At 38.9% G+C, this 24,883-nt stretch overlaps 1 protein-coding gene across 1 annotated transcript in view; it reads left to right on the forward strand.

Moving 5' to 3' along the window:
* Positions 1-21,747, forward strand: part of MAMDC2 (MAM domain containing 2) — a 63,728-nt gene extending 41,981 nt beyond the window's left edge. Inside the window, exons 7-14 of the mRNA XM_030467796.1 lie at positions 1,192-1,285; positions 3,756-3,902; positions 4,736-5,001; positions 14,978-15,071; positions 16,747-16,899; positions 19,336-19,595; positions 20,387-20,471; positions 20,799-21,747. Coding sequence (XP_030323656.1) covers positions 1,192-1,285; positions 3,756-3,902; positions 4,736-5,001; positions 14,978-15,071; positions 16,747-16,899; positions 19,336-19,595; positions 20,387-20,471; positions 20,799-20,860 — 1,161 coding nt within the window. The 3' untranslated portion in view covers positions 20,861-21,747. The remainder of the gene's footprint in view (positions 1-1,191; positions 1,286-3,755; positions 3,903-4,735; positions 5,002-14,977; positions 15,072-16,746; positions 16,900-19,335; positions 19,596-20,386; positions 20,472-20,798) is intronic.
* Positions 21,748-24,883: the final 3,136 nt, after the last annotated feature.

Below are 24,883 nucleotides of genomic sequence, written 5' to 3' on the forward strand. Positions count from 1 at the left end.
AAAGACTCTACCAGGATGGAAATATGAGGGAAGAAGAGCTGAAAACTTGTCATTATATTAAGCTCTTTCTGTAGGTGACCCCTGTTGGAAACAAGACACTTGGCTATGTGGCCTTTATTCTGCTCCAAGAATTTCTATGTAATCCAACATTATTTTAGAAAACACTTTATAGAATAAGATTAATCTGCATATAATTTCTTCAGTTGCTTCACAAGGGTCCTCCTATGTGTTTTATCTGGAAAAGAAATTCCCAGTTTCCAGATTCCCAGATCTGGGAAAGAATTCCCAGATTCTTTCCCAGTTCTCCTAGTTTGGCTCCCATCCCTAGGCAAGACATCACAGGCATTGCTTCCACTGGACAGGCTCTCACTCTTGAAGCTTTTGTCCTTTTATCCTTGTTGTGTCCCTGGGGTTGTCTTGTGGTTCAGGCTTTTTTTCAAAGTTTTCCTGTAACTCAGAATTTTGATACTTTTTTTATACTATTTTTTTCATACTATTTGAATTTTTTTTTAATACTTTTTGAAATTTAAGACACTTCCTCAAGAGTCCTAAAGTGGACTGTTCTCCAGTTACCTAAAGAAATGGTGTCCCTTGGGAATGGCTAAGTACAAACTTTGTTTAATTTTGTGGTATACAAACCACAGCAATAGCTTTCCTGGTTCTTAAGTAATTTTTTAAAGGAAATATTCCCTGCCATCTTATGCCAAACCATGTGTTTCAGTGTCAGAGCATATTATGACCAAACAGTAAAACTTAATCTTGTAACAGCAGAGTTATAGTTTGCTTTTAGCTCTTTATTCAAATCTATTCTAGGCAACAGTAACAACTAGGCACCTTCGGAGTTCCAGTCAGTACAGACTGATGACCCTGAATAGTGGCTTTGCATGGCATCTTGAAAGTGGTCTTACTGCATCTCCAACACTGATATTTCATGAAGCAGCAGATAAGCTATGTTCCCCTTGATTTTTCCTTGAGCTTGACTGGGCAAAGATCTGGTGTCAGGCTCAAGCTCTTAATTCACACCCCTATCACTGTGTGATAAAACTTAATTTGTCCCAACACCAGAAGTGCTGTCTGGGATGCCCCAGAGTCTGTCTGGGACATCTGATCAGGATTCTGTAATATGAAGATATGTATGAAGATTATTCTAATGCATTTTGAGGGTGAATAACAAACTATTATAATTTCCAGGTAATATTTGAAGTTGCTTTCAATAGTGCCAAGGGAGGTTACGTTGCCCTTGATGACATTTCTTTCTCCCCAGTTTACTGCAGCAACCAGACAGGTATGAGTTTTTATTGCTATTTACCTTCCTTGCTCTCCTTTCCTTTACCCCCCTCTAAACTGTCTGTCAGTATTTGTAATACATGGTAGTGATGTGCAGATCATGGTGCCTTATCAAGTGGCCAGCACCAATGGGCTCTTCTTCCTCCTGGTGACAAAGCAGCAGATAGATATTAATGCCATTCATTGAATCCAGAAACCAGTCCTTAATGCTTTCTCTCCAAAGTCCTTGCCTCAGGGGTCTGCAACTGGAGCACTGGACTGCATGTATTTGTACCACTCTAACTCTTGAACAAATCACCACTTGCAGGCCTGTTACAGAAAAAGAGGGGGATTTCCCCAGGTGTGTGATATGAGGAAGAAAATGTCCTGAACTTTGCATGATTGCTGGTGTAGGAACATATTCTTCCATGCCACACGCCTTGAGGTGTTCTTCAGAGCCCTAACAGGAGCCTTGCTATCCTGTGTTCACTCTTCCAGGAGCTTATCTCCTCTTCCAGGGGATAAGTCTGTCAGGAATTTAATGCATTTTCACAGCAGCAGAACTCAGCTGAATTCACATTACCTCTGAGGCACTTGGGGCAAAACGATTTTGCCATTTGTGAATCCAGTGACCAAAGCAGCTCCGTACTGGTTGCTTGGGTTTCACTGTGGCACTAACAATAGTCAGTGGTAGATCAGTGGTTTCCCACTAAGCCATTCATTTGGTCACAAGTTTGAATTTTTTGCTAATGTTTTGCAGTGATCAAGGAAAAGGATTTTTTTTCCCCTTTTAAATCTACATGGAGTCTCCGCTAGCTTTACCCAGACTGCTTTACCCGTGACTTTGGCTGAGTATATATAGGTGTTTCATTAACTCCTCAGTGCCTATTCTACTTTTGGTTTGCAACAAAAATCCTAAATTATGTATAGATGCCAAGGATTGGAGCAGTGTGCTCATGTGATTTTAATATTCAGATGGCTTATATCTGTTGAGGTATGTGATAAATTTTATGGTATTTTCTGCCTCATCCCTGATTTAGTCACACGATTGTGGCACAAGTTCAGACCTACTCTGACTGGTAAATTTGATAGGTTTGGCTGGAGCTTTTGTCTACTAACTCTGATTTTGAACTTTTGGGGGCTTTGATTTCTATTTGAGAAATGAATGCAAATAATTTCCTTTATATTTTGTTGAAAGCTCATCCTCAGTAGACAAGTTAAAAAGCAAGAAATCTTTCTCTTTGTAGTCAGTCACGGCAGTACATATTAATTTAATTTACTTTTTTTCTCTGTGTTTGTGAAAGTTTTGGTCAACAAAGGTCTCTATGTTAGACAAACAGAAGGAAAAGGTAATACAATATTAAACTTGCTCACCAAAGGGTCAACCTTTAATGGACCTAGTAGTGCTCTAACTGTTATATCTTTAGCTAGGAAAGCAGTGAGTGGAGGACAGGGCCACCTCATTTTTCACTGTAGGAAGAGTAAGACACATGGACACTTTTTAGACCTGGATTATTTGGGCTTGAAAGACCACAAGCATTTCCCCAGTGCCAAAATTTTTCTTCTGATCACCTGGGTCCCTGCCCTTGCCAGGAAGCCGTTCTTAGCCTCTGTGCAGAGGGGTCATTCAGGCCTTGACTCCCGAAGTAGCCAAAATTGCATGGTGTCTTTGGGTTGTTCCCCTCCAGCATCTGGTATAAGTGGTTGATGAGGCTATTAAAGAAGTAGAAATGTTTCCCTAAAAACACCAGGGGCATTTTTATGGTCTAAAGCAAATATTGACCCATGAATTCCACATCAAAAGTTAAGAGGGATCCATCAGCAGGCCTGGGGAGCTTAGCTTAGCTTTTCATCAGCTTCAATATAAATGGTCAGGTTTCTTTGCTGCAGTGCTAAAATGAGTGAGGCATAGCTCCTGAGGTCAGCAGCCACGAGGTGGTACACAAACCCAAAGCTATTTGACTTACATACTTATGGCATGCATATCCACAGACATTATCCATGACTACAAAAGGGATTTTTAAAGTGTTCCTTAAAAGAATAATGCATGTTGTTAAAATGTCATCCCTTTGGAAACTGAAATGAAGATGTGACACCCATGCATGCACATGTGCAGACTCACATTCATTTTGTCCAAATATCTTTTGAATGAAGGAGAAAGATGAAAACAAATGCTCTGGATGCCAGTGCATTATGTCCTGAAGCAGTAATCTTCTCTAAGAATCGGTAGCTTATTTATATTTTGTAGGAGCTTTGAAGAAAGTTTAGTTCTGGCTCCAGATGGGAAGAAAATAACACCCACATGTGGCAGAAAATTGATAACTTGAAACCATTGTGACTTTGCACTATATATGTGTAATATGCACATGTACATCTTCTGTAATGCAAAGAAAGATGAAATAGAGTATACTTGGGCACCCGGGTGCTTCAAATACCTATTCCTGTTATACCGTGCTCTTTCTAACAGAACATATGTGTCTCTCTTTTAGGAACTACTTTCAATCCCACTGAGGCAGGCTGCAATTTTGAGGAAGATCTGTGTAATTTTTACCAGGAGCAAAAAGACGGTCCAGGGTGGACCAGAGTGAAAGTGAAGCGTAATATGTATAGAGCAGGAGATCACACTACTGGGTTTGGTAAATCAAAGCTCCTTTTCACTAAAAGGATCAAACTGAATATAAATGCTAACTTGTGTCATTTTTCAGTCTGTTAAATAACATCCCTGGCACACTGGCTTGATTGCATCGTTGCAACTCCCTGCCATTAAAAATCAGTTTACACTGCTCTGTCCCCTGCTGGGACTCTGTCTGTGCCTACCCATATGTACAGGGGCAAGGTCACCTGCTGAATAGTCAGGGAGGGCTGTAAATCAGAGTATCTTTACTCTACTGATCTATAGTCACTGAAGGGGTGAGTCCACAAAAATATGCAAGCAAATAAAATACTAGCTTAATGCGTTTCTTTTAATATAGCGGAATGGTGGACTCTTAGCTCTTCCAGGCTTAGGATAATTGTTTTTTTTAAGGGAAAACTGGAAAATGTTGTGTACTGAAAGGCCTGCTAATAAGTTCTGAAACTCACACATTTATTTGTGTAGGTTATTCATGGTTCTTAATCATATGTGCTTACATCTCACCTCTTTATCCTTGTTGCAGGGAATAACAGGCCTTGTGCCTGCTCTTTGATATTAGAGTGGTACCCTTCCAACAGACAGGTTTTCCATGAGATAAGCAGGCCAGAGAATTCCTCAGTGTAAATTTGAGAAGTGTTTATTTCTGGTAACTTAGCTATATGCCAATGTAGCTTGAATTAGCTGGGATGCTTTTAGAAAGATTTTCGTGTGCTTTTGATCAGATTGTGATAATCTGTTTCCTACCAAAGTCTAATGAAATAACAGAAGCTGCTTTACTAGCAAATAATCTGTGCTAATTGCTTGCTAGAAATATTCAATAATTGCCCTGTCTTGCAGGTTATTACTTATTGGCAAACACAAAGTTTACATCAGAGCCTGGGTACATTGGACGTCTGTATGGCCCAACCCTGCCAGGAAACTTACAGTTTTGTCTGCGTTTTTATTATGCCTTATATGGGTTTTTCAAAATGAGTGGTACACTTGCTGTGTACATCTTTGAGGAGAATCATGTTGTTCAAGAAAAAATTTGGTCTGTCCTGGACTCTCCAAGGGGAGTTTGGACTCAAGCTGAAATTTCCTTCAAAAAGCCTATGCCATGCAAGGTAAGAGCCAAATCTCCCCAGTTCTGGATGGTGATTTTCCTTGCCTCCTTGTCCCAAGGTTCTTTGTTATCTGGGGATTATTTCCAACTGAGCTATACCAACAAAGTGAAATAAAGTTCCCCAGGCAGTGCAGTGGGGACTATTTCTTTGCAGCCTGGCTCCCACAGGTGACCAAATGAAAGGACTTTGTACCAGGAACAGGTTAGTGTTGCCCTGTTGTCCTCAGTGTAGTCGCAGTGTTTGTGGAGAGAAGCTCTAGTTATATCTTGGCTTCTCAGCAGGCTCCACATGCACCATTGCTATTTTTTCGTTTCCTATGCGTTTTACATTACTGTACCCAATTATAGATTTTAATTAGTCTAAAAAATCAGAACTGGTAAATCCTGGTCAAAACTCAGCCACAGGTTAAAAGTTGAAATCAGAAGTTGATTTAGCTTAAGGCAAGGGGCTTGAAGTATTTGGAATGTCTTGTTGGCGAGGTCGCTTTGTTACCTCAGCACATTAGTAAGAGTAACACCATATTTCACATCATCTCCTGAGTAAGTCCTCAAGCTGCTGTTGTTCTTCACCTCCACTCTTTTTACAAGGATTGACTTTTACTCAAATTTGTTTAAGTGCTATGTCTGTGGTTATCCTGCTTGCTGTAGTGTAATGGTTTTCACTACCTATGAAACATCTAGGGAGGACCAGGTGGTTTATTACCTGATGGCACTGAGATCAATATGTTTTTTTCAGAGTGTGACAGTGCTCTGAATATATGAATGAAAGCTTGTCTTGTAACTCCAGTATTTCTATATTATAGAGAGGCATCTTAAGCATTTTCTGAACTATGTTTTTTGAAATTACTGTATTTACTGTATTTTAGTTTTCTTGAGAGAAAAAAAAACAGTTTTTTTAAGTAAATAAAGTATAAAAGAGAGTTCAGCAACAAAAAAAAGTTGCCTACCTGTGTCAAAAGGGAAATTTACATTGAAAATTTTGGTCCTGATTGTTGGCTAGCGTTTTCTCTCAGATTTTTGATACCTTGAAAATTTGATGGGATTTTTCCGTACATATTTTTATGTATAAAACCTAATAGAATTTCTAATTCCCTTCAGCTGATATAGAAAAAAGAATTATTACTGTCCAGCAAGTGCATGATAGAAAAGTGTCTCTTAGTGTTATCCCAAAATATTTACACAAAAGTGGTTTTCTCTTTTTTTTTTTTTTTCATCATTAAAATGTATTGGTTTAAAAACCAAGCTTATAACTTAGTTTTACAACCCCCTGTTTATGATTTTTTTTATTCCAAGAAGTTTCAGTAACTTGTGTAGTATAATACATGGTATGAGTAGTGATGACAGCTGAGCAGGAATGTTAAAAATGGTTTATTAGCTTTGGAGGTGGCGGGTTGTTTAACATCTGACATTTCTGTGGAAAACCATTACCAATATAAATTTATGAAGAACTCTATTTATTTTTTCCTAGAAATTAGTATGTCTAAAGTACTTCTGAAGGTTCTGGCTTGGAATGGGAGGCTTTTCATAAATTGAAGCTACAGTTACCAATCTGTCCATAGCCAGTAACAGATGGGGACAGTGGCACAGGGGGGAATGAAGAAGTCAAGGGAATATCCAAGCTGCTTCTGAGCCTGGAGGTCTTCAGGAGGGAAGAAACCCCATGTCCTACAGCAGGAGGTTTTATTTGCCTCTGGCAATTTTCAGAAGCCTTCAGTGAGCCAGAATAGAATTCCATGTCTGGAAGGACCTCAAGGATCATCTAATCCAACCTTTCTGGGATATGAACACAGTTTAGATGTGATGTGATGTGATGTGATGTGATGGCCCAGCACCTTGTCAGTGCAAGTCTTAAGTGTTCAGTGTTAGTGAATTCACCACTTCCCTGAAGAGATTATTCCAAGGTCCAACTCTTCTTATAGTGAAAAATTCTCTTCTGGTATCCAACGGGGTCTCTCCTCAGAAGTAACTTGCACCCATAACCTCTTGTCTTTTCTATGTGACTCCTTGTAAAAAGGGAGTCTCCATCTTCTTGGTAAGCCACCCTTTACATACTAGAACATCATGAAGAGGTCTCCCTTAAGCCTTCTTTTATCTCACCCTATTCTCTTAGCCTTCCACAAGGAATCACAAAATATTAGTCATTGGAAAGGACGTCTGGTGATCACCTAGTCCAAATCCTCCAACAGAGAAGGTTCACACAGAGGAGGTTGCACAGTATGGCATCCATGTGGGTCTTCAATGTCTCCTGAGATGAAGACTCCACAACCTCTCTGGGCAGCCTGTTCAGTGCTGTGCTACACCCAAAGCAAAGATGTTCCTCCTCATGCTTAACATGCTTGAACTTCTTTGCCCAAGCTTGTGCCGCTTACCTCTTGGTCTGTCAGTGAGCATCATAAAAAATAGACTGGCCCCATCCTTTAAGCATTTGAAAGCATTAATAAGATCCCCCCTCAGTCCTCTCCAGACTAAAAAGACACAAGTCCCTCAGACTTTCCTCATAAGAGAAATGTTCGAGTCCCCAAATTATCTTCATAGCCTTTTGCTGTACACTCTCTAGCAATTCCCTTCCCAGAACTGGACCCAGTACTGCAGATGCAGCCTCAACAGGGCATTTTTCCTCCTATGACAGTCTTCCCAGACCTTTGATCATCTTTGCAGCCTTTCTCTGGACCCTCTTGAGCTTTTCAGCATCTTTTTTGTAAAGTGGGGACGAGAACTGAACAATGTTCCAGCTCTGGCCACTGGGTGGCTGGTGGCTGGTGATGCCCCTGTTGATGCAACCCAGCATCCTGTTGGCTTTCATTGCCACTGCAGCACACTTTTGTTAGCTTATATTGAGACTGTTGTCCATCAGGACATCCAGGTCCCTTTACATAGAGCTACTCTCCAGCCAGGTGTAGCCCAGTCTGTGCTGCACTCCTAGGTTATGTTTTCCCAGTCCTTCAGGTCTTGTGATGAGGATGCCTTTTTTCCCATGGAAACAAGTTGCAAAATGCTTAAGTTAAGGAAGCATTCCTCAAATTCCACAAAAAGTGAAATTTATTGGATTTTCAAGAACATGGCATGTTATCAGCGTATCATAGTTCAGTCATCCCATTGCCAAATCAGTATGTATTTGGGGTGGTGTGAGGGATGAAATTCTACCTTAGCCTTGGTTTAAACCTCTTCTCTCTTTTTTCTAAAGTGGTAGATTCAATGAGGCTTATAGCAGGGATTAGCTTGCAGCTTTGCATATGTGTTAGATGCTATTGGTACATAATAAATCATGCACAAGTTATAATGTGCTGAAATTTCTCTAATGGTTTTATGGTTTCCACAATGGATGTGTGTGGAATGTGTGTACACTGTCAGTTTATAAAAGATTTCATAAGACAAACAGGATGAGGAAGACAGTGGGTGAAGTTCTCAAGCATGCTTACATGGAAAAGTGTATCAAGATGAGGTTACATCTAAGGTAGTATACAAAAGACAAATTATGCCAAAGTTTAAGTGTGTATCTGCTTGCAATAAGGCAAGGGTGAAAATCTGGTGTTGTTACAGGTTGCCTGTTTGTACTATTGTACTATGAACAAGAAAGCTTTAATTAAGTTGCACAGTGAACCTAACTCTGGTTTCCCTTGCCCAAGTCTCCAACCTTGGTACTTTAAGAAGTCCTTTCATACTTTATTTGTTTCCTCTTTCTCAAGCCAACAGAAGGAACTGGAGGAGCACTGTCTGGCAATGTATAAACACTCAGGTTAATTATCTGTAAAGATGTGTCTGCCTAGGACCTGGTGAAATAGGTAACAAGGAACACTCAATTCAGTGCTCATCTTCAATGTAGGCCAGAGTTGGAAGTGCATCAGAACACATTTTGCTTGACAACAAGGAGTGGTGGGAATCATCAAGTCAGAGATTACACTTCAGGCTCTGGAGGGAGAGATAATATATAGAAATATGAGAGGAATAAGCTTACTGAAGCTTGACCTCACTTGTCCTGTCTCCCATAACCTGATCCTGTGTCTCTTGCCTCCTTGCTTAAGCATTTTTTGTCTTGTCTGTCCTGTTCTGTAGGCAGAAAGCTGCTTCCATCCCTGGTCTTACTTCTGGCTCCTCAGCTTAGAACAGTACAATGTTTTCCTTCTAATCCTGTCCATGCCCCAGTCTGTTTGCACTGCTTGTCCCAGTTCTTACAATTTTAGTTTTTCAAAAACTAATGACTTGACAGAAATCACAGTTCTGGCACAAAGACAAAACCCTGACACATTTCACACTCTTACTGCAAAGCTTAGAAGTGCCCAAGCTTTTCAAAGAATTTTTAAAATAGGGGCAAAATAAAACCTTCTTTCCTAGACTTGTTCTCGGAAATGATGGAACTGTTTTGGCTTAAATCTTCCAAAACAAGCCTGAAGCAAGGACTCAGCATGGAAAATCTGAACTGAAATCATTCAGTCTTGGCAATGTCATACGCAAGTGAAAAACAGTCTTTTAGGAGAGTGAGGTGATCTCAAAACAAGATAGGGCTACCACCTTTTCTCTACTACAGATGTACTGGCTGAGGTAGCTATCATATTGTTTCCAGAGATCTATTGTGTCTAGACATGGATGATAAAAAAAACATAGTTTAGCTGATCAAGTTCTTGGTTACTGGGTGTGACTTGGAGATTGGGTCAGTTCCTGTAGAAACAGTAAACAGTCTCCTGGCAGCCCCTTAATGGCCGAGCAAGGCAGTTGTGTTGCTTTGGCTAGCAAGTCCTGAAGGTCATAAGCATTTTGCAGACAGAAACCAATTGTTCCTAAATATCACCACCTATGTCCCTAATCTTTCCTCTACTATGAATATGACGCCAAAGGCTTTGAAAACAACACAAAATCCATTTTAGGTGTTTTAATTTTGATAATGTGTTTCTTGCATCAGGACGATAAAAAGGTTTAGATTTTCATCCCTTAGTTTGTAGTGGTTTTTGCAAGTTCTTTTTGAATTAGCTAACTGAAGTCGGGAACAGATTTTTGGCTTGAGTTCTGTGAGCAGGAAACATGAGGCTTGCCAAGATGCTTTAATATGACACTTTGAAGCTATGACACTGAAAAGGCTAGGTGGGTATGATCTAGCTAAGCAAGTCATAAATTATAAATATATACGTATGTATGTATATATATATATACATACCTACTACATATGCTACATAATGCCTGTGAGGAAGGCAGAAAATTTAAAATCCTGATTTCTCAATTTGTACTTGAGACGCTCAATCTTTTTGTTAGTGTAAGAAGGTATCATTCTATACAGATATAGTATTGCTTTTATACTCTTAGTGCCCAGGGCAGAAGTGTGAGAATAAATGAATAAGTAAATTCCTAACATTAATTAAAATAAATTAAACTCCTCATGCTTTGTTGTATAAACCTCTTTAAGGGCAGCACAAAAACCTGAGTCTGAAATATGTGGGTTCTTTTGATCTGATTGAATATACTAAAAACCATCATCCAGACCAATATATGGCAGGAAAATGTTGGTGCTAATGAAAGAAAAATTCACATATTGCAGATGTAACCTGGAGATCCTCACATGCAGCAGTGAGCAGCAATCTATATTTTAATACTGTTTGTGTTTCTGTTTTGTGGTTGTGTGTATACGTTACCAGGGAAAGATATTTCCTTTATGAAGCTTCACAGCAAAGTCCAAATGCCCAGCTTCAAATGAAGGTTTGAGTACAATTGAGTTGACTTGCATCAGTTCTGTTCATTTCTACTAGCCTTGTTCACCATTCTGAAGCTCAGGTGTTCAAAAGCAAACATCTCATGTTGTCCATCCATTCATGCAATTTTTTGCAACCTTACCTAGTTCTGTAGTGTTTGAATACCACTCAGAGTTGGAAAACAAATCCTTGGAAAGGCAGGCGGCATAACAGTTCACCCTGCTTCCCTCAGATTAGTGGTGGCAGCATTTTTATTCTTTCAGTCTACTTTTATTCCTCTCTGATGGTTTGGTTTTGGTTTTGGGTTGGTTGGTTGGTTTTCTCCCTCTTATAAAAAAAAAGCCAAGGAAGCTGTTTCACTGACAAGAGAACAGAGCCATAAGAGCAGATTTCTGGAAACCTAGGTGGGCCCTGGGGGACAGCTGAGGATGTCAGTGTCCTGTATGTATTTCTGTGCAAGCAGTATTCTCTAATAGACAGTGCAGTCCAGTGAGTATAGATGTGGCATTAACAGGCTGTGGCCTCAGGTTCTTCTGTTACTTTTAAGCTTCTCTTCCATCCTTGATTTCTGCAATCTATTCGCACTTGAATGGAAAACATTTTCAAAATTTTTGCTCAAATGTCACAAGCTTATATTGCCTGTGTTGCCCAATTATTTATGTAGAAGCTTTTATAATCCGTTATTTTTCCCACAGAAGCTCCTTGTATTTACATGGCAAGAAACTTGCCAGGCTAGTGCCATTTCAAATCAATTTATTTTAAATGACAGAAGCCTTCAGACATTTGAGTTTTGGCGTAATAGCTTGCTTGTGTTCTTGATAAATGAGTTTCTGACAGTTTAAGCCAAAGAAAAGGAAGCCATTTAAAATCTATTTTAACTAAACTAGTTTAAAATAATTTGGGCTATGCTGATAAATTTGTAGCAGAGAGCCTTGGGACAATCAGAATGGTTCTCCCATTCTCTGTGCCAGTGATGGGTCCCTGGCTTATATGTTGATATGGCTGTGTACTAGCATAACTGACTGAAAAGTCCATCTCTGTATTTTGTAAAGACATATTGACTGCTTCTTTCATGTCACTCTTCTGTTCATGGTGCTTGAATTATTTTTTGATGTTGTAATATTGTGTCATTGTATAGAAATTACAGCACTTGCTTCTCCCTCAGACTACACTTTAAGAAATTGGTACTAAATAAGCATCTAAGTGGCAGACTTGAGTTTTGTGTCAACACCACTTTGTTTGTATGTAGTTTAAGCCTAGGAATATTCAGTTGGATGGAGTCAGGGAAATCAATTTGCTTCAAAGGCGTAGCTTGCTTTTAGACAACATTTGGCTGTTGTCATAGCTTTTCCTTTGTTTTACCAGTCTGTCTCTCTAATTGAGCAAGAGCTGTATTTTCTGGGTTAAATAAGTAGGAAAGAAAATTCGCATAGCCCATAGGTATCAGGGGGCATTCTTTCCTCCTTTTCTCTGGTTCTTAGTTCACCTCCCTCCAAGCCTCCTCTTACAAACTTCCCCATTAGTCATTCCTTGTATTTCTTGATGGAAACACCCTATTGCATGTCCTACTCTTTATTCTCCTGCAAAAGCAGGTAATCTTGACTTGGATATGTTTGAAGTTACATCTACTGGTAGAGATACTAAGGCTGAGAAATCCTTTATACCTCACCCAGTGTTTGCAGCAGAACACAGTATGTTTTGGGAAAAGTGAAAACCTTCTTGCTCTACCAGCTGTTCTCACCTGGGGGTGCTCATATAGTCCAGGAAAAAAACAAAGATCTGATTATTGATACTTAGAGGCTGCAGGCCAGAAACATTGATTAAGTAGTGGAAAATAATCAAACCGACTTCCAGAAATTGGGGCAATTATGTTGAAGAAAACTAGTGCCCTGACTGTCTCCTGTTACTGAAAATAAAAAAGACATGAGATGAAAAAAAAGTTTCATTTTTCCATAACACAGGCAACAACTGCCTGCATTTGATAATGGTTTTAATTTAGCTTCCAAGATATCATGAAGGTCCAGGAAGATTTATTACCTAGTTTGAAATAATTAGTATGTTGTTCATCTGTCACGTTTTACGAAGAAAGTGTAAGCTAAGAATAAAGATCCCCCTAATCTCTTCTCCCAAGTCATGGCATAACTTCATAAAAATTTCTTTTGGAAGAACTGACCTTGGAAATATTTTCATTCAAAACAAGAGCAAACATAGAGCATCATGAGATCAGTCTTTCTGAAACTGCAGAAAGTATTCAGAGATCTGGTAGGGTGAAAATGAGTAGATGAGTAAATCCAAATTGATACAGTTTTGATAGGTAAAGTTCAAATAATCAAAGATGTCCCTTTATGACAAAAAAAAAAAAGGACATGTAGGGCAAAAGAAGAGGGAGTAAATTTGACCTGTGAAAAAAAACATTCTACCCTGTTTCCTAAAGCTACACCTGGTGTAAAGCATTACTGGTTCAATGGCCTTTGAGAGACCAACAGTTATTGTAGCAATGCCTTTGAAATGGAGAGGATTCAATGGGTAATTACATACCTTGTATGGAACAAATTATTGCAATTTAGGAATAAAGAACTTGATCTTGCTCCCAATGATGTCAGTAGGAAAACATCACTTAACAACATGATTCCACAGTGTGGAAATATTATTTCACAAATAAGGACTGACCTCACCCTCTCATGTGTGGTTTTCTGAAGATTCTTGGGTATAGGATTATAATATGTCTTTAGTTTATTACAAATGTTCACCAGAATGCATTTATTATAAATCTGGTGAATGACGTCCACGCGACGTCAGTATTTATCGTATTCTTTATTCCAAGAGATGCTACCATTTTTTAATAGACTGCACCTGTTTCTTTAGAATAAACTCAGAGCAGGAAACAGTTTCTGTCTGGTTAAACCTTAAGGTTATGAGAGCAGTTCTGCAGGGAAAAAAAAAAAAGAAGAAAGAAAAAAAAAGGGCCATTTTTAGGCCATTTTAGTCCACACCTGTAACAGTTTACAAGGCAGATAAACACTATTACCAGGATTGGTAGCACTGAATGAAAAACTGATTTGAAAATTACTCCATCCTAGCCAGCATAACCCATATATTCTTCAAAGGCTGCAGTATAGTTATGTCCCAGGCTGTTTTGTAAGCAGATGGGTAAATAAATCCTGCATAATAAAGCAGTCTAGAAAAATTCAGCATGACCTTATTGAATGTTTCCTGAGCCTGGTAAAAGAGGACATAATAACTGATGCATTAACAACTTGTTCATGCATTAACCTTTGTTTATCTGGATGAATCTGTAAGTCAGCATTATCCTTAAATATGTACCTGAGGTGTTTACAGTTGTTCCAGAATATTAAACTGGTAGAAGACTCATCTGTCTCCAGTCACTAGCTCAGATCTGATCACAAAGGAATTATTTTAAAAAGCTTCTCCCAAATTACGGTCATAACCCAAATGGTCAGAGACAGTTTGCAGTAGTTAGGCAAAGAAAACTGCAGGCAGTGTTTTCACAAAAAAACCCTTACTGTGTCGTATGTAATTCAAACATCTGTGTCAACCCTGGAAGACTGGCAGCAGGAAATCGTAGAGTTTCTTTACATTTTATTCTGTCATCTCATGAGCAACTTGTATTTTCCATAGCAGAATTAATGTGCAGTCAAATAAAAAAACACCCTGGACACTATTCTTAATCTTCACAAACCCAGATTAATACTGTGAATTATTAATTAGTGTGATTAGTGTTTCCAGCCTCATGCTAAATGTTATCATGGTGTTGTTTAATTTCTAAATAATCTCATTTTATGCAGTAGTTTTATCTTACCTTTCTTTGGTTTCGCCATGGCCACTTGTCTCAGCCACCACTCTGCATTAATCTTTTGAATTTATTCTTCCACAGATAAAACTTCCTGGCTGTAAGGATAACATAGCTGAGGACATTTGAGCTTTTCACTTTAGGGGTTTTTTTGGAGAAAAGAAAGGCAATAACCTCAGTGACTTGTGTATTCTCATACACTAAAAAATACACACTCTCCTAATAAAAACACTCTTGACTATGTATAGAGATACATCATTTGCCTATAAAAGTCAGAAAACATGTTCTGTTGAATGAAAATACACATCTAAACCCCTTTATTATGGATTTCAAATTTCAGTCACTGGCAGTACTAGCAAGTGCCAAAACAAACTGGACTAATAATATGTTTTCTGCAGATATCAAAAATACTGGCATATTTAGAAAAATCTAAAATTTCGGATTCTTCTCTTTTGTTAGATACCTGAAACTTCCTTCCTGTATTGCAGGTTGTCTTTGTCAGCTGGTGTAAAAGCTTCTGGGACTGTGGACTTGTGGCCCTGGATGATGTATCACTGAGCCTGGGAAGCTGCCAGGCTGCTGGTAAGGCCATCTCTGTTTCTTGTCCAACAGCTGCTGCCCTCTTTAGTAGAAATTCACTGCATTGTTTCAGTTTCCAAACCTATCCCACAGCTGGCCTCATCCCACTGTGGTTTATTTTATTTTCCCAGTAAGTATTGCCTAAATCCTGTTTTTGCTATAGCATATGTACAGCAAAGACTACATTTCATGCACAGAGATACCACCTAACTCCTGACACTGACTGCAGTGCAGGTAGGTGAGTGCTCCTTTTGGGGCATTAGAACTTCAAGGGTTGGACTCGATGATCCCTGAGGTCCCTTCCAACCCAGCCTATTCTATGATTCTATTATTCAAAAAACAACAAAAAAACCCTCAGCAGTTCGTCTGGGGTGAAAGTAATTTTCAAATGGCTTTCAGAAAACTAGGAATAGACCCAAAAGCATGGTTTCCAAAACACATTATTCTTTTTAGTTGTGCAAGCCCAAGACACAGTCCCTTATCTGAGCTGCAGTTCTCTAATGGTGACAGATGAGTCTGACCCTCCTGCCTGTAGTGTGAGAACCTGAAAGTTTTAAACAAGACTTTACCCTCTGTCATGGACAGGCTAACCTCTTCACTCACCCAAACTCCCTCTTCTGGGGCTTTTTGAGGTTTGACAGTGCAACGATTGTATCCTAATTTGGAAGCCACTCTCAAGAGACAGGCACAATCTGTAGTCTGTTCTTTAAAGTAGTGATAAGGCTAATCTACCATGCATTTGTATTCCCATACAATAAGAGCTTTTTAATTACCTCTTTTGATTTGGTTTCATGCATTTAGGCATCTAGCCGTGACAGAACAGAAAGAAACACACATAATACAAGATGACTTTTTCTGAAGTACTTCCAACAGTTGTCTGGTTTTTTCCTTCCTGTAATTCCTAAGCAAAACGAAAAGGAACTAAAGGTGCAGAAGTGGTACTTGAGTTTACAGTCATAGGAGGACTTCTCATTGATGGCAGTAAAAAAATGCCTGAAAAATGCCTCAGAGTATGTGAGGCATCCTCTTTTCCAAATGGTGAAAGCAGCTCAGGTTGTCTACTCCTGACCTAGAAATTCACATTATAGCAGAAGACCTGATGGATGCTTCGTGGTGAGCACCTGATTCGTCAACTTTCTCTCTTCTGCATTATCTAATAGACCTGATATAAGGAAAACAGCAATTGCGTCCCTGTCTGTCGTATGCTATTAGAATCTGGTGCCAAGAGACTATAAGAAAGCTAAATATGGTGTTTGATTTCAGATCACAGAAACTCCAGTCTTTGATAAGATTAATTTAATATGCATATTGGACACGCTAGAGCTCATTAAACTGTTTGGGGTGCCACAGTAATGAATAAAATTACACTGGCAGAGCCTGTTGTGCAGCACTGTAGAGCTACGATGAAACAATAAATTGCATGAGATGTTTTAAAGAAAATTAGTATGTTAGTGAACCACACTAGGGCAAAGATTTCCCCAAAGTGGTGAAAAAAAATAAATTAAATTTCTTACATCAGCTTGAAGCTAGCTTTTACAAGCTTGTGGCTACTGTAAGTATTGCTAGGTTATATATAAGTGATTTCAGCAGGTGAGTGAGTGCAATCCATTGCTTGTGTAATCTCTCTGTTTATCTGCCTAATACGTTTGCAGTTGTAAAGAGTGTTCTCTCTTTATAGATCTGTTGCTCCCCAATCCTGGAGAGTGCACTTTTGAAAAAGATGAGTGCATGTTTACCCAGAAGAAGAAAGGTCGTGGAAGCTGGCACAGGATGAGAGGGCCGACTCCCACTTCTTACACTGGACCCAAAGGAGACCACACTACTGGGGTAGGTGAGTTAAGCTCCACATCGAACTTTCAGAGCAGAGATTGATAGTTATTTAAAATTACTTTGAAATTATATCCTACAACACTCAGAGAACATGAGAACAGCTTTAAAATAAATCAGAATTTTTCCTAATGGTTTTTGAAGGTAATTTTCAAATTTTTATTTTGAAGTGTGGGTGAGACTCTTGGGGAGGCATCAGTAGGCCATCTCTGTGTATTCTGGCATGCCTCTCTTTTTCTATAAAGTATTACCCAAAAGGACTGTATCACAATTATATTGCTGGTTGTGTTGGCAGGTAACAAAATTAACTTCTGTAGAAGGATTCAATATTCAAATTTATTTGATGGTTTTTGTTTTCGTTTTTCCTGACTATGCCCTGGATGACGTATTTTATTATGTTTACAGCATCACAGAATAGCTAGGGTTGGAAGGGACCTTGAAGATCATCTAGTTTCAACCCCCCTGGATGGGCAAGGGCACCTCCCTCTAGATCAGGTTGCTCAAGGCCCCATCCAACCTGGCCTTGAACACTTCCAGAGATGGGGCAGCCACAGCTTCCCTAGGCAACCTGTGCCAGTGTCCCACCACTCTCAGCTTTTCACAGAACATATGAATTAAAAAATTTCTAACCTAAATCTCCCCTGTTCACATTTGAAACCATTTCCCCTTGTCCTCTCACTACTCACACAAGTCAAAAGCCCTACCCCAGCTTTCTTGTACCCTTCAGATATCAGAACGTTGCTGTAAGGTCGCTTCTCCTCTCCAGGCTGAACAACCCAACTTCTTTAGCCTGACTTCATAGACTATAATTATAATATCATATTGTGTAGTTAATATAGTATTTTTCCATTAAAAATCTAAACCAAAATTCTCAGTTTTAATCCCCACTCTTGTGTTTTCAAGAACAATGACCCTCTCCTCATAGTAAGAACAATACTTAATAGGTTCTTGCTCAAGAAAAAGGACAGGCCATTAGTTTCCTGATTTTTAAGTCAGAAACTGACTTTGGACTTCTTTTCAGTTTATGTAGATCACTAAGAATTCTAAGATATAAGGCTGATAGCTCTCCTTCAGAACTGATGAGGAAAATCTTTTCAGCCCAGCCTGTAACTACTTTTATTCTTAATTTCATAGATGTCTTTTTGCAACAAGATGTGGTGATAATTAGGCGAAGTCACAAAATCAAGATCTGATCTAGTCTTTCTAACAAGCTTATAATATGATTCAGGCCTTGGAACTAAATGCAAGCTATTTTATTATACTCTACTATGAGCTGTAGGTTTTGATTTTTAACTCAAGGGACTTTAAAGTGTAGTCAACACCAGTAATGGCTTGCACTAGGTTTTGTATAAATAGCTGTGGAAATTCTCCAACACACTGTTCAAAATTACTTTTTCTTTATGGACCTACAGCTCTAAGTAATCTTCATTTTCTCCATTTCTCTTGACTTCTGCTCACCACTAAACCACAACCCGAATCAGAGAGAATGTCTTCAGCATAGGTTTGTGTCAATAGTAGAACTCTCAGTATCCAGAGAGACACCATGAGCATCCACTAGCTGTTCTTGCCAGTTTAGACTTTTCCCCTGCCTCACTGATCCTTAGGAATCCCCTTAAGAGCAGTCTCCCTACCGGGACTTGTGGTGGCAGAGGGGCAGCTTCTTTTCTCCAACATGCAAAAAATAGAGAGGTGAGAGTCCATGAAGACCTGCTGAAAAGTCTGAGTTCACTGCTTGCTGGTGAAGTGTGCACATCAAGACAGAACAGCTGCCACATTTGGATGTGGGGAATGCTTCTCACAATTAATCAACTGTAGCACCTCAGTTTGCTCCAATTGAAAATAACCAAGTGATGGACTGCAGGGGGGGGAGATTAATTTGCCTGCTACCAATTAATGACTAATTTTTCCACTGATCAGAGTTCATGAATCTTTCATTCATTCCTGGATTCTAGAGGGTCTAGTTTTTCTCACTTGTCTTCACATTTGATCACAGAAAAGTTTTATTGATGTAATATGTGATTTAAAAGAGGTATTTCAATTAATTTGCTTTGTCAATAGCATCAGCTCCAACAATTGTCTAAACTGTACCCTCAGGTGTACCTGCATCTGTCTCAGAATTCATCAGCTGACCATTGTTGGAGTGTCTTCCTGGTCAAAGAATAGCTGTGATTTTTTTTCTTACTGTGTATTCCTTTCTGTTGCTATTCATTTCATCAAATAAAAACAAATTTTAAAATGTTTTTATATTAGCATTCACAAATACTGCCATTCATACATTGTATTTACAGCACAAATATTACAATTCACAAATATAAATTCAGCAGCATAAAAATCATTGTGAAAATCCTAGTTTTTAAAATCATGAGCACCTTGAACATAATAAACACGCTGAGAGAATGTGTTCTATTTTGCTAATATTTGCCTGTATATCTTTTTTAAGGCTACTACATGTACATAGAGGCATCTGACATGGTCTATGGACAGAGAGCGTACCTAGTTTCAAGATCACTAAGGGGAATGCCTGGAAAACAGTGCTTGACATTTTTCTATCACATGTATGGAGCTGGAACTGGATTATTAAGTGTTTATCTAAAAAAGGAAGGTGATGATGAAGAGATTCCTTTGTGGAGGAGGACAGGAGAACAAAGCATCTCATGGCTAAGGGGACTGATAGAATATGAAAGTGATAGAAACTACCAGGTAAGAAAAACAAACGAAAGGCAGTCGAAATGGAATACTGAACTGAACTATGTGCTAGAATGCAGGTTTTGTGTTGTATATGAAAAAAATTAAAATGCTAAAATGTAGATAGCATGGAGTGGATACTTGAACAAGCTGAAGTAATACATAAGTTTCTTCAAATGAAGGTAGAGAGGGAATTATTAAAGACATTAATAGGCTGCAAGTATGAAAGTAGTTTATTAATTTATTACTTCAAAATTATTTTGACAAGTATTTAAATGCTTTTCCTGTAATATCTTGTCAGGAAAGAAGAAATTTCTTTTCCTTCAGGTGTCTAAAGCCCTGTCTAGATTTACATAACCAAGCTGTGATAAAGTGGCTGCTTCTTGCAGGATGGTCTTTCTGAGGTAGCACCAAAGGCAAGGCGTGATGCAAAGCCACAACTCTGCCTAAAATTTAGCTTCATCAGTAAGAGCAAAACAAAATAATGTTGTGCTTTTTTTCCCCTCAAGTCTTGCATATGGGCAACACACAGAAACACGCTTAGGCTGACAAGCAAAACAGAAATGCCACATCACTTGAGAAAATTTATGAGTGGACAGTAACACACAGAAATTTCTTCTAAAATTGTGAGAACAAATTTTCTTCCTTTGGCACAGTGCACACCAAAATTTTCTGACCAGGGCAGTCAGTCCACTGATGGAGCATAGAAGTTCTATTCCAAGATTCAGGCTTTCAAGATGCACTAGATCCTTGTGTAGACTGCATGGGCATAATTATTAATGAAAGGCTGTGTCTTACCTTTACAGATTGTTTTTGAGGCAATCCGTGGTGTGTCAGTGAGAAGTGACACTGCTGTTGATGACATTTTGTTCCAGGCAGGACCCTGTTTAGGTAAGTTTAAACACTTTCTTTCTCTTAGGAGACACCTAGCAAATCACAGTACTTCTTGTAGTTAGTTACTTCATCCCTTGAATCCCCACTGAATGAACCTGAATTTAGTATCATGCCACTGGTTTAATGTAGAATTTTCGATTTCTAGTAAGATGCAGGAGTATCCTCAGAATCTGGACTAGTAAAGATGCTGTGACACTTTTAAAAAACTTTATGGTAGTCCCATTTAAATCCAGCATGGTAGTAACGTTCTCTCGTAACCATTCTTATGTCTGATAAAAATACAAATCATTACAGTATTTCCCCCTTGTTTCCCCTCCCTTCTAGAAGTGGAAGAAATTCAATTCTCACCGGGCTATCCTGACAGCTTAAATGAAATTGAGTATTAAACACAGTCTGTGGAAAGGAATGAAGTGCATAGAAGAATCATTGTGTGAGAAACTGCACAAACTGCCTGTTTTAATGTATGTTTTAAGTAAATACTGGACTGGTTTGAATATGCACCGATGTATAGGAAGAACTCGGAGCACTCGTGTTCCTTGCCTTTGCAATGAAATTATTGACTCAGGGCTTCTTAGACTGTTTTTTTATATATTTTTTCTTCTGCATGAGGTATCAGTTACTACAGAAATGCTTCCCATTTTGCACAAATCATTCATTTCAATGCCTTTTTTGTTTGTTTTTTCTTAACCTTTCTGGTACACCGATAAAAAGGGGAAAGCAAAGGTGCACAATGAAAATGTAACATTGTGTTGCCTTAAATCTGCATTCAGTGAATGTTTTGTGTCGGGTACAGAATGGATTTTTGTTAAGGAAATTATAAATATGTTGAAGTAAAGAAAGTAGTATTAGCTACTAGTGATAGCAGGTTAAGTGCAATTATTCACTATGACAAATCTCTCTGGGAAACTTAACACTCAATTTTTTGTGGTTTTGTGTTCTTTTACTATAACAAATATATTTGTCATCCTTGACATTAACCAACTCACTTATACTGTTCCAGTATCACTCAGTGTAAGCTGCTGACATTATGACCTATATGAAATGAAATCCTTTGAAGCCATGTATTTTCTGGTTTCGAAGTCTTGTTGCTTTTTTTAATAAATCACTTTGTACACTCACAGAGAATGTACTTACCTTTTACCCAACCACAGATGCCTTGCATTTGTATTAATCGGAATTCACACAACTGTGTTTTTAAGACTGTATGTGTTTGTGTGTAAGGTTTTGTTTTGAAACTACTATAACTTCCTAATAAAATGTAGCTTGAAAATCATCTTATTGCTCTGCTCTAGATTTTATAGTTATCAGTGTGACAGGGAACAGTTTAATCTAATGTGGTAGCCTGAATTCAATATTTTGAATATGAAATGAGTAGGTCACCTCAGCTAAGGACAGCTAACACAAGGCAGTCTGCTCTGCCACAGGACGTTCCCATATTGAGCCATAGAAATGATTCTTGAAGCCACCACATTTGAGCTGTTGCTGCAAGATGTGAGCCCTGGAAACTGGGAGCAGACTTTTTTCCTTTCAGGATGAAATACCAGTTTTTCCTAATGGCCTATAACATTCACCAACAAGCAGGACAACTTAGCTCCTTGCATCTCTAGTAATTTTTCATTTTGGTAACATTAACAAATGAAGAGATAGTTCAATTAAATACATTTCAGTTGAATACATGTCTATTTGATCACACAGATTGAAGCAGATGATAATCTCCTAGAGATTGAGGAATAACCAGAAGGAACTGGCACCTTAGCTGCCTACCCTAGCTACCTACAGTCCCAGTTGGCAGCTGGTTATGAACACATCACTCGTGCTCTTATTGCAAAAATAAATGCAACCAGAAACAAGGGACTTTTTCTTAAGAGTCACTCCAGTTTGACAGTTGTTCTGTAAAGCTTATGCTTTGGTATCAACATTCAGATCAAATTATCTAAGCAGAAAACAAGTGTGAATACAGTTGTTAAAATCATCAGGCTTTTCTCCATATTTTTCAGGTGCCTCTTCTTTAAATGAAATGAAGTGCAAAGTATAACTATCCCTTTCCTATCTCTAAAGCAACGTGTGCAGCTTTGCTTCAGTCCACCATAATAATCAAATTTAGGCTGATACAAAAAAGAGCAGAAGCAAAGTAATCTCTTCTGCTCTCCACTGAGCATTCTCCAGAGACATCACTGGTTTTCTTGGTATTACTAGAGTAGCAGTATTTATCCATAGGGTAAGAAACACTGTACTGACAGGGAAAAAAACAACAAACAAACAAACAAACAAAAAACCCCAAACAAGGAACAACAGGACTTTTCCCATTGATTTCTGCTGTAGGAACTGAAGAACACAAGTTGAAAGGTTCAGTTGAACCTTCTTCAGTTTGGAAGTACCTTCAGTTCCTGCTGAACATCAGTTTGTAGAATAGGAAACTCATAGACTTTTGAAAAAAAGGCTGCAAACTACCTGAAAACTAGGGAGGGTGCATCAGGATTTCCCCACTGTCAAACTTCAGTTTTATGATGAGATAAAACAACAAAAAAAATCAGCTCTGGCCAAATAAGAAACTCCCTATGGAACTAATTTCTGCCCTGGATCAGTTGTTACTTAGTTACTATTTGTTCCTTTCTCGCTTTTGCAGTAATTGTACAGGGACCATATCAAGGCAAAGAACAGTTCTGAAGCTTGCTATACTTGGCTGTTCACTGCCTGAAAATTTCTTCAAAAGCTACCGAAGAACTTAAAAGTAATTGCTTTGTGGAACAGACCATAAAATAGAAATGAAAAAGAAACCTTCAGAAGCAGCTATAATACCTCAAACACTAACAGGCTATGAATGTAGCTTTAGTCTGGAGTGGAACTGAACTTGTCCTCTTGTTATACAATCTTTTTACACTTTAAATATTTTTCATTAGTTGACATTTGTTGTTACCCTGATAATTTCCAGAGTGAGGGCCAAATTCAGATATCCGTTACACCAATGGAAAACCAGAATAACAACACAAAATATCACTGTTAATCTAGCTTTACGCTAATGTAAATCAGTTCTATTCTAGCTGACTATTATGTCCCACCAAAATAAACCTAACATAAATTCAACTTTACAGTTTGAAAGTTTCAGTAAGACAGCTTAGGCTGAGCACTAAAATACTTGGTATTTTATCTAGGATCTAAACACAGCTCACAAGTGTGACTGCCCACACTCAAGAGAACCACTGCTCTGAAAGGACCCCTGTGTAAAAGAAAAGGCTGAAGAGAGCATGACACAGAGTCAAAAGGTTCTGCCCCTCATATTTTGAAATGAGAAAACACCAGTCTTCATAGAATCATAGAAGGGCAGGGGTTGGAAGGGACCTCTGGACATCATTGAGTCCAATCCCTGTGACAAAGAAGGATCACCTGGGACAGGTAACACAGAAATGAATTCAGGTGGGTCTTGAAGGTCTCTAGAGAAGGACACTCCACAACCTCTCTGGGCAGCCTGTTCCAGTGCTCCATCACCATTACAGGAAAAAAGTTTTCCCTCAAGTTGGGGCGGAGCTTCTTGTGTTCCAGTTTGTGTCTGTTGCCTCTCATCCTATCTCAGGACACCACTGAGAAGAACCTGACCCCTTCATCTTGACACCCACCCTACAGATATTCATAAACATTAATACTACTCAGTCTTCTCTCCTCCAGACTAAACAGTCACAGGTCTTTCAGCCTGTCCTCATATGCCAGATGTTCCAGTCCCCTGATCATCCTCATGGTCCTCCGTTAGTATACGCCTGTCCCTCTTGGACTGAGGAGCCCAGAACAGGACACAACACTCCAGATGTGGTCTCACTAGGGCGTAGTAGAGGGGGAGAAGAATCTCCCTCAATCTGCTATACATACTCTTCTTAATGCACCCCAGGGTACCATTGTCCTTCTTGGCTACAAGATTGGCCACAACTGCTGTCCCACAGATTACTTATTGTCCATCAGGACTCCAAGGTCCTTCTCCTTGGACCTGGTTGCCAGCAGGTCAAGCCCTAATGGTTGCATGGCGTAATTCCTCCCCAGGTCCATGACTCTACACTTACTTTTGTAGAACCTCATTAGGTTCCCCTTTGCCCAGCGCTCCATCTGTCCGGATCTCACTGGATGGCTGGACAGCCCTCTGGTGTATCAGCCAATCCTCCCAGTTTCATATCATGAGCAAGTTGTTTCTTGGATCTTCCTTCTTGCCCTTTTTGAAACTGGAGTGACATTAGTTTTCCTCCAGTCCTCAAACACTTTTCCTGTTTTCCATGATCTTTCAAAAGTATTCTTGTCCTACCTCAAACAGAATGCTAGGTATCAGATGTCAAATTTACTTAATTTTAACATTTCCTTTGAAAATAGCCCCACATTTCCATTTGTGTATTCAAGTTTCTTAGAAACTTGAATCACAGAATCACAGA

The sequence above is a fragment of the Calypte anna genome, chromosome Z, assembly GCF_003957555.1.
Source record: "Calypte anna isolate BGI_N300 chromosome Z, bCalAnn1_v1.p, whole genome shotgun sequence".
NCBI classification, from domain to species: domain Eukaryota; kingdom Metazoa; phylum Chordata; class Aves; order Apodiformes; family Trochilidae; genus Calypte; species Calypte anna.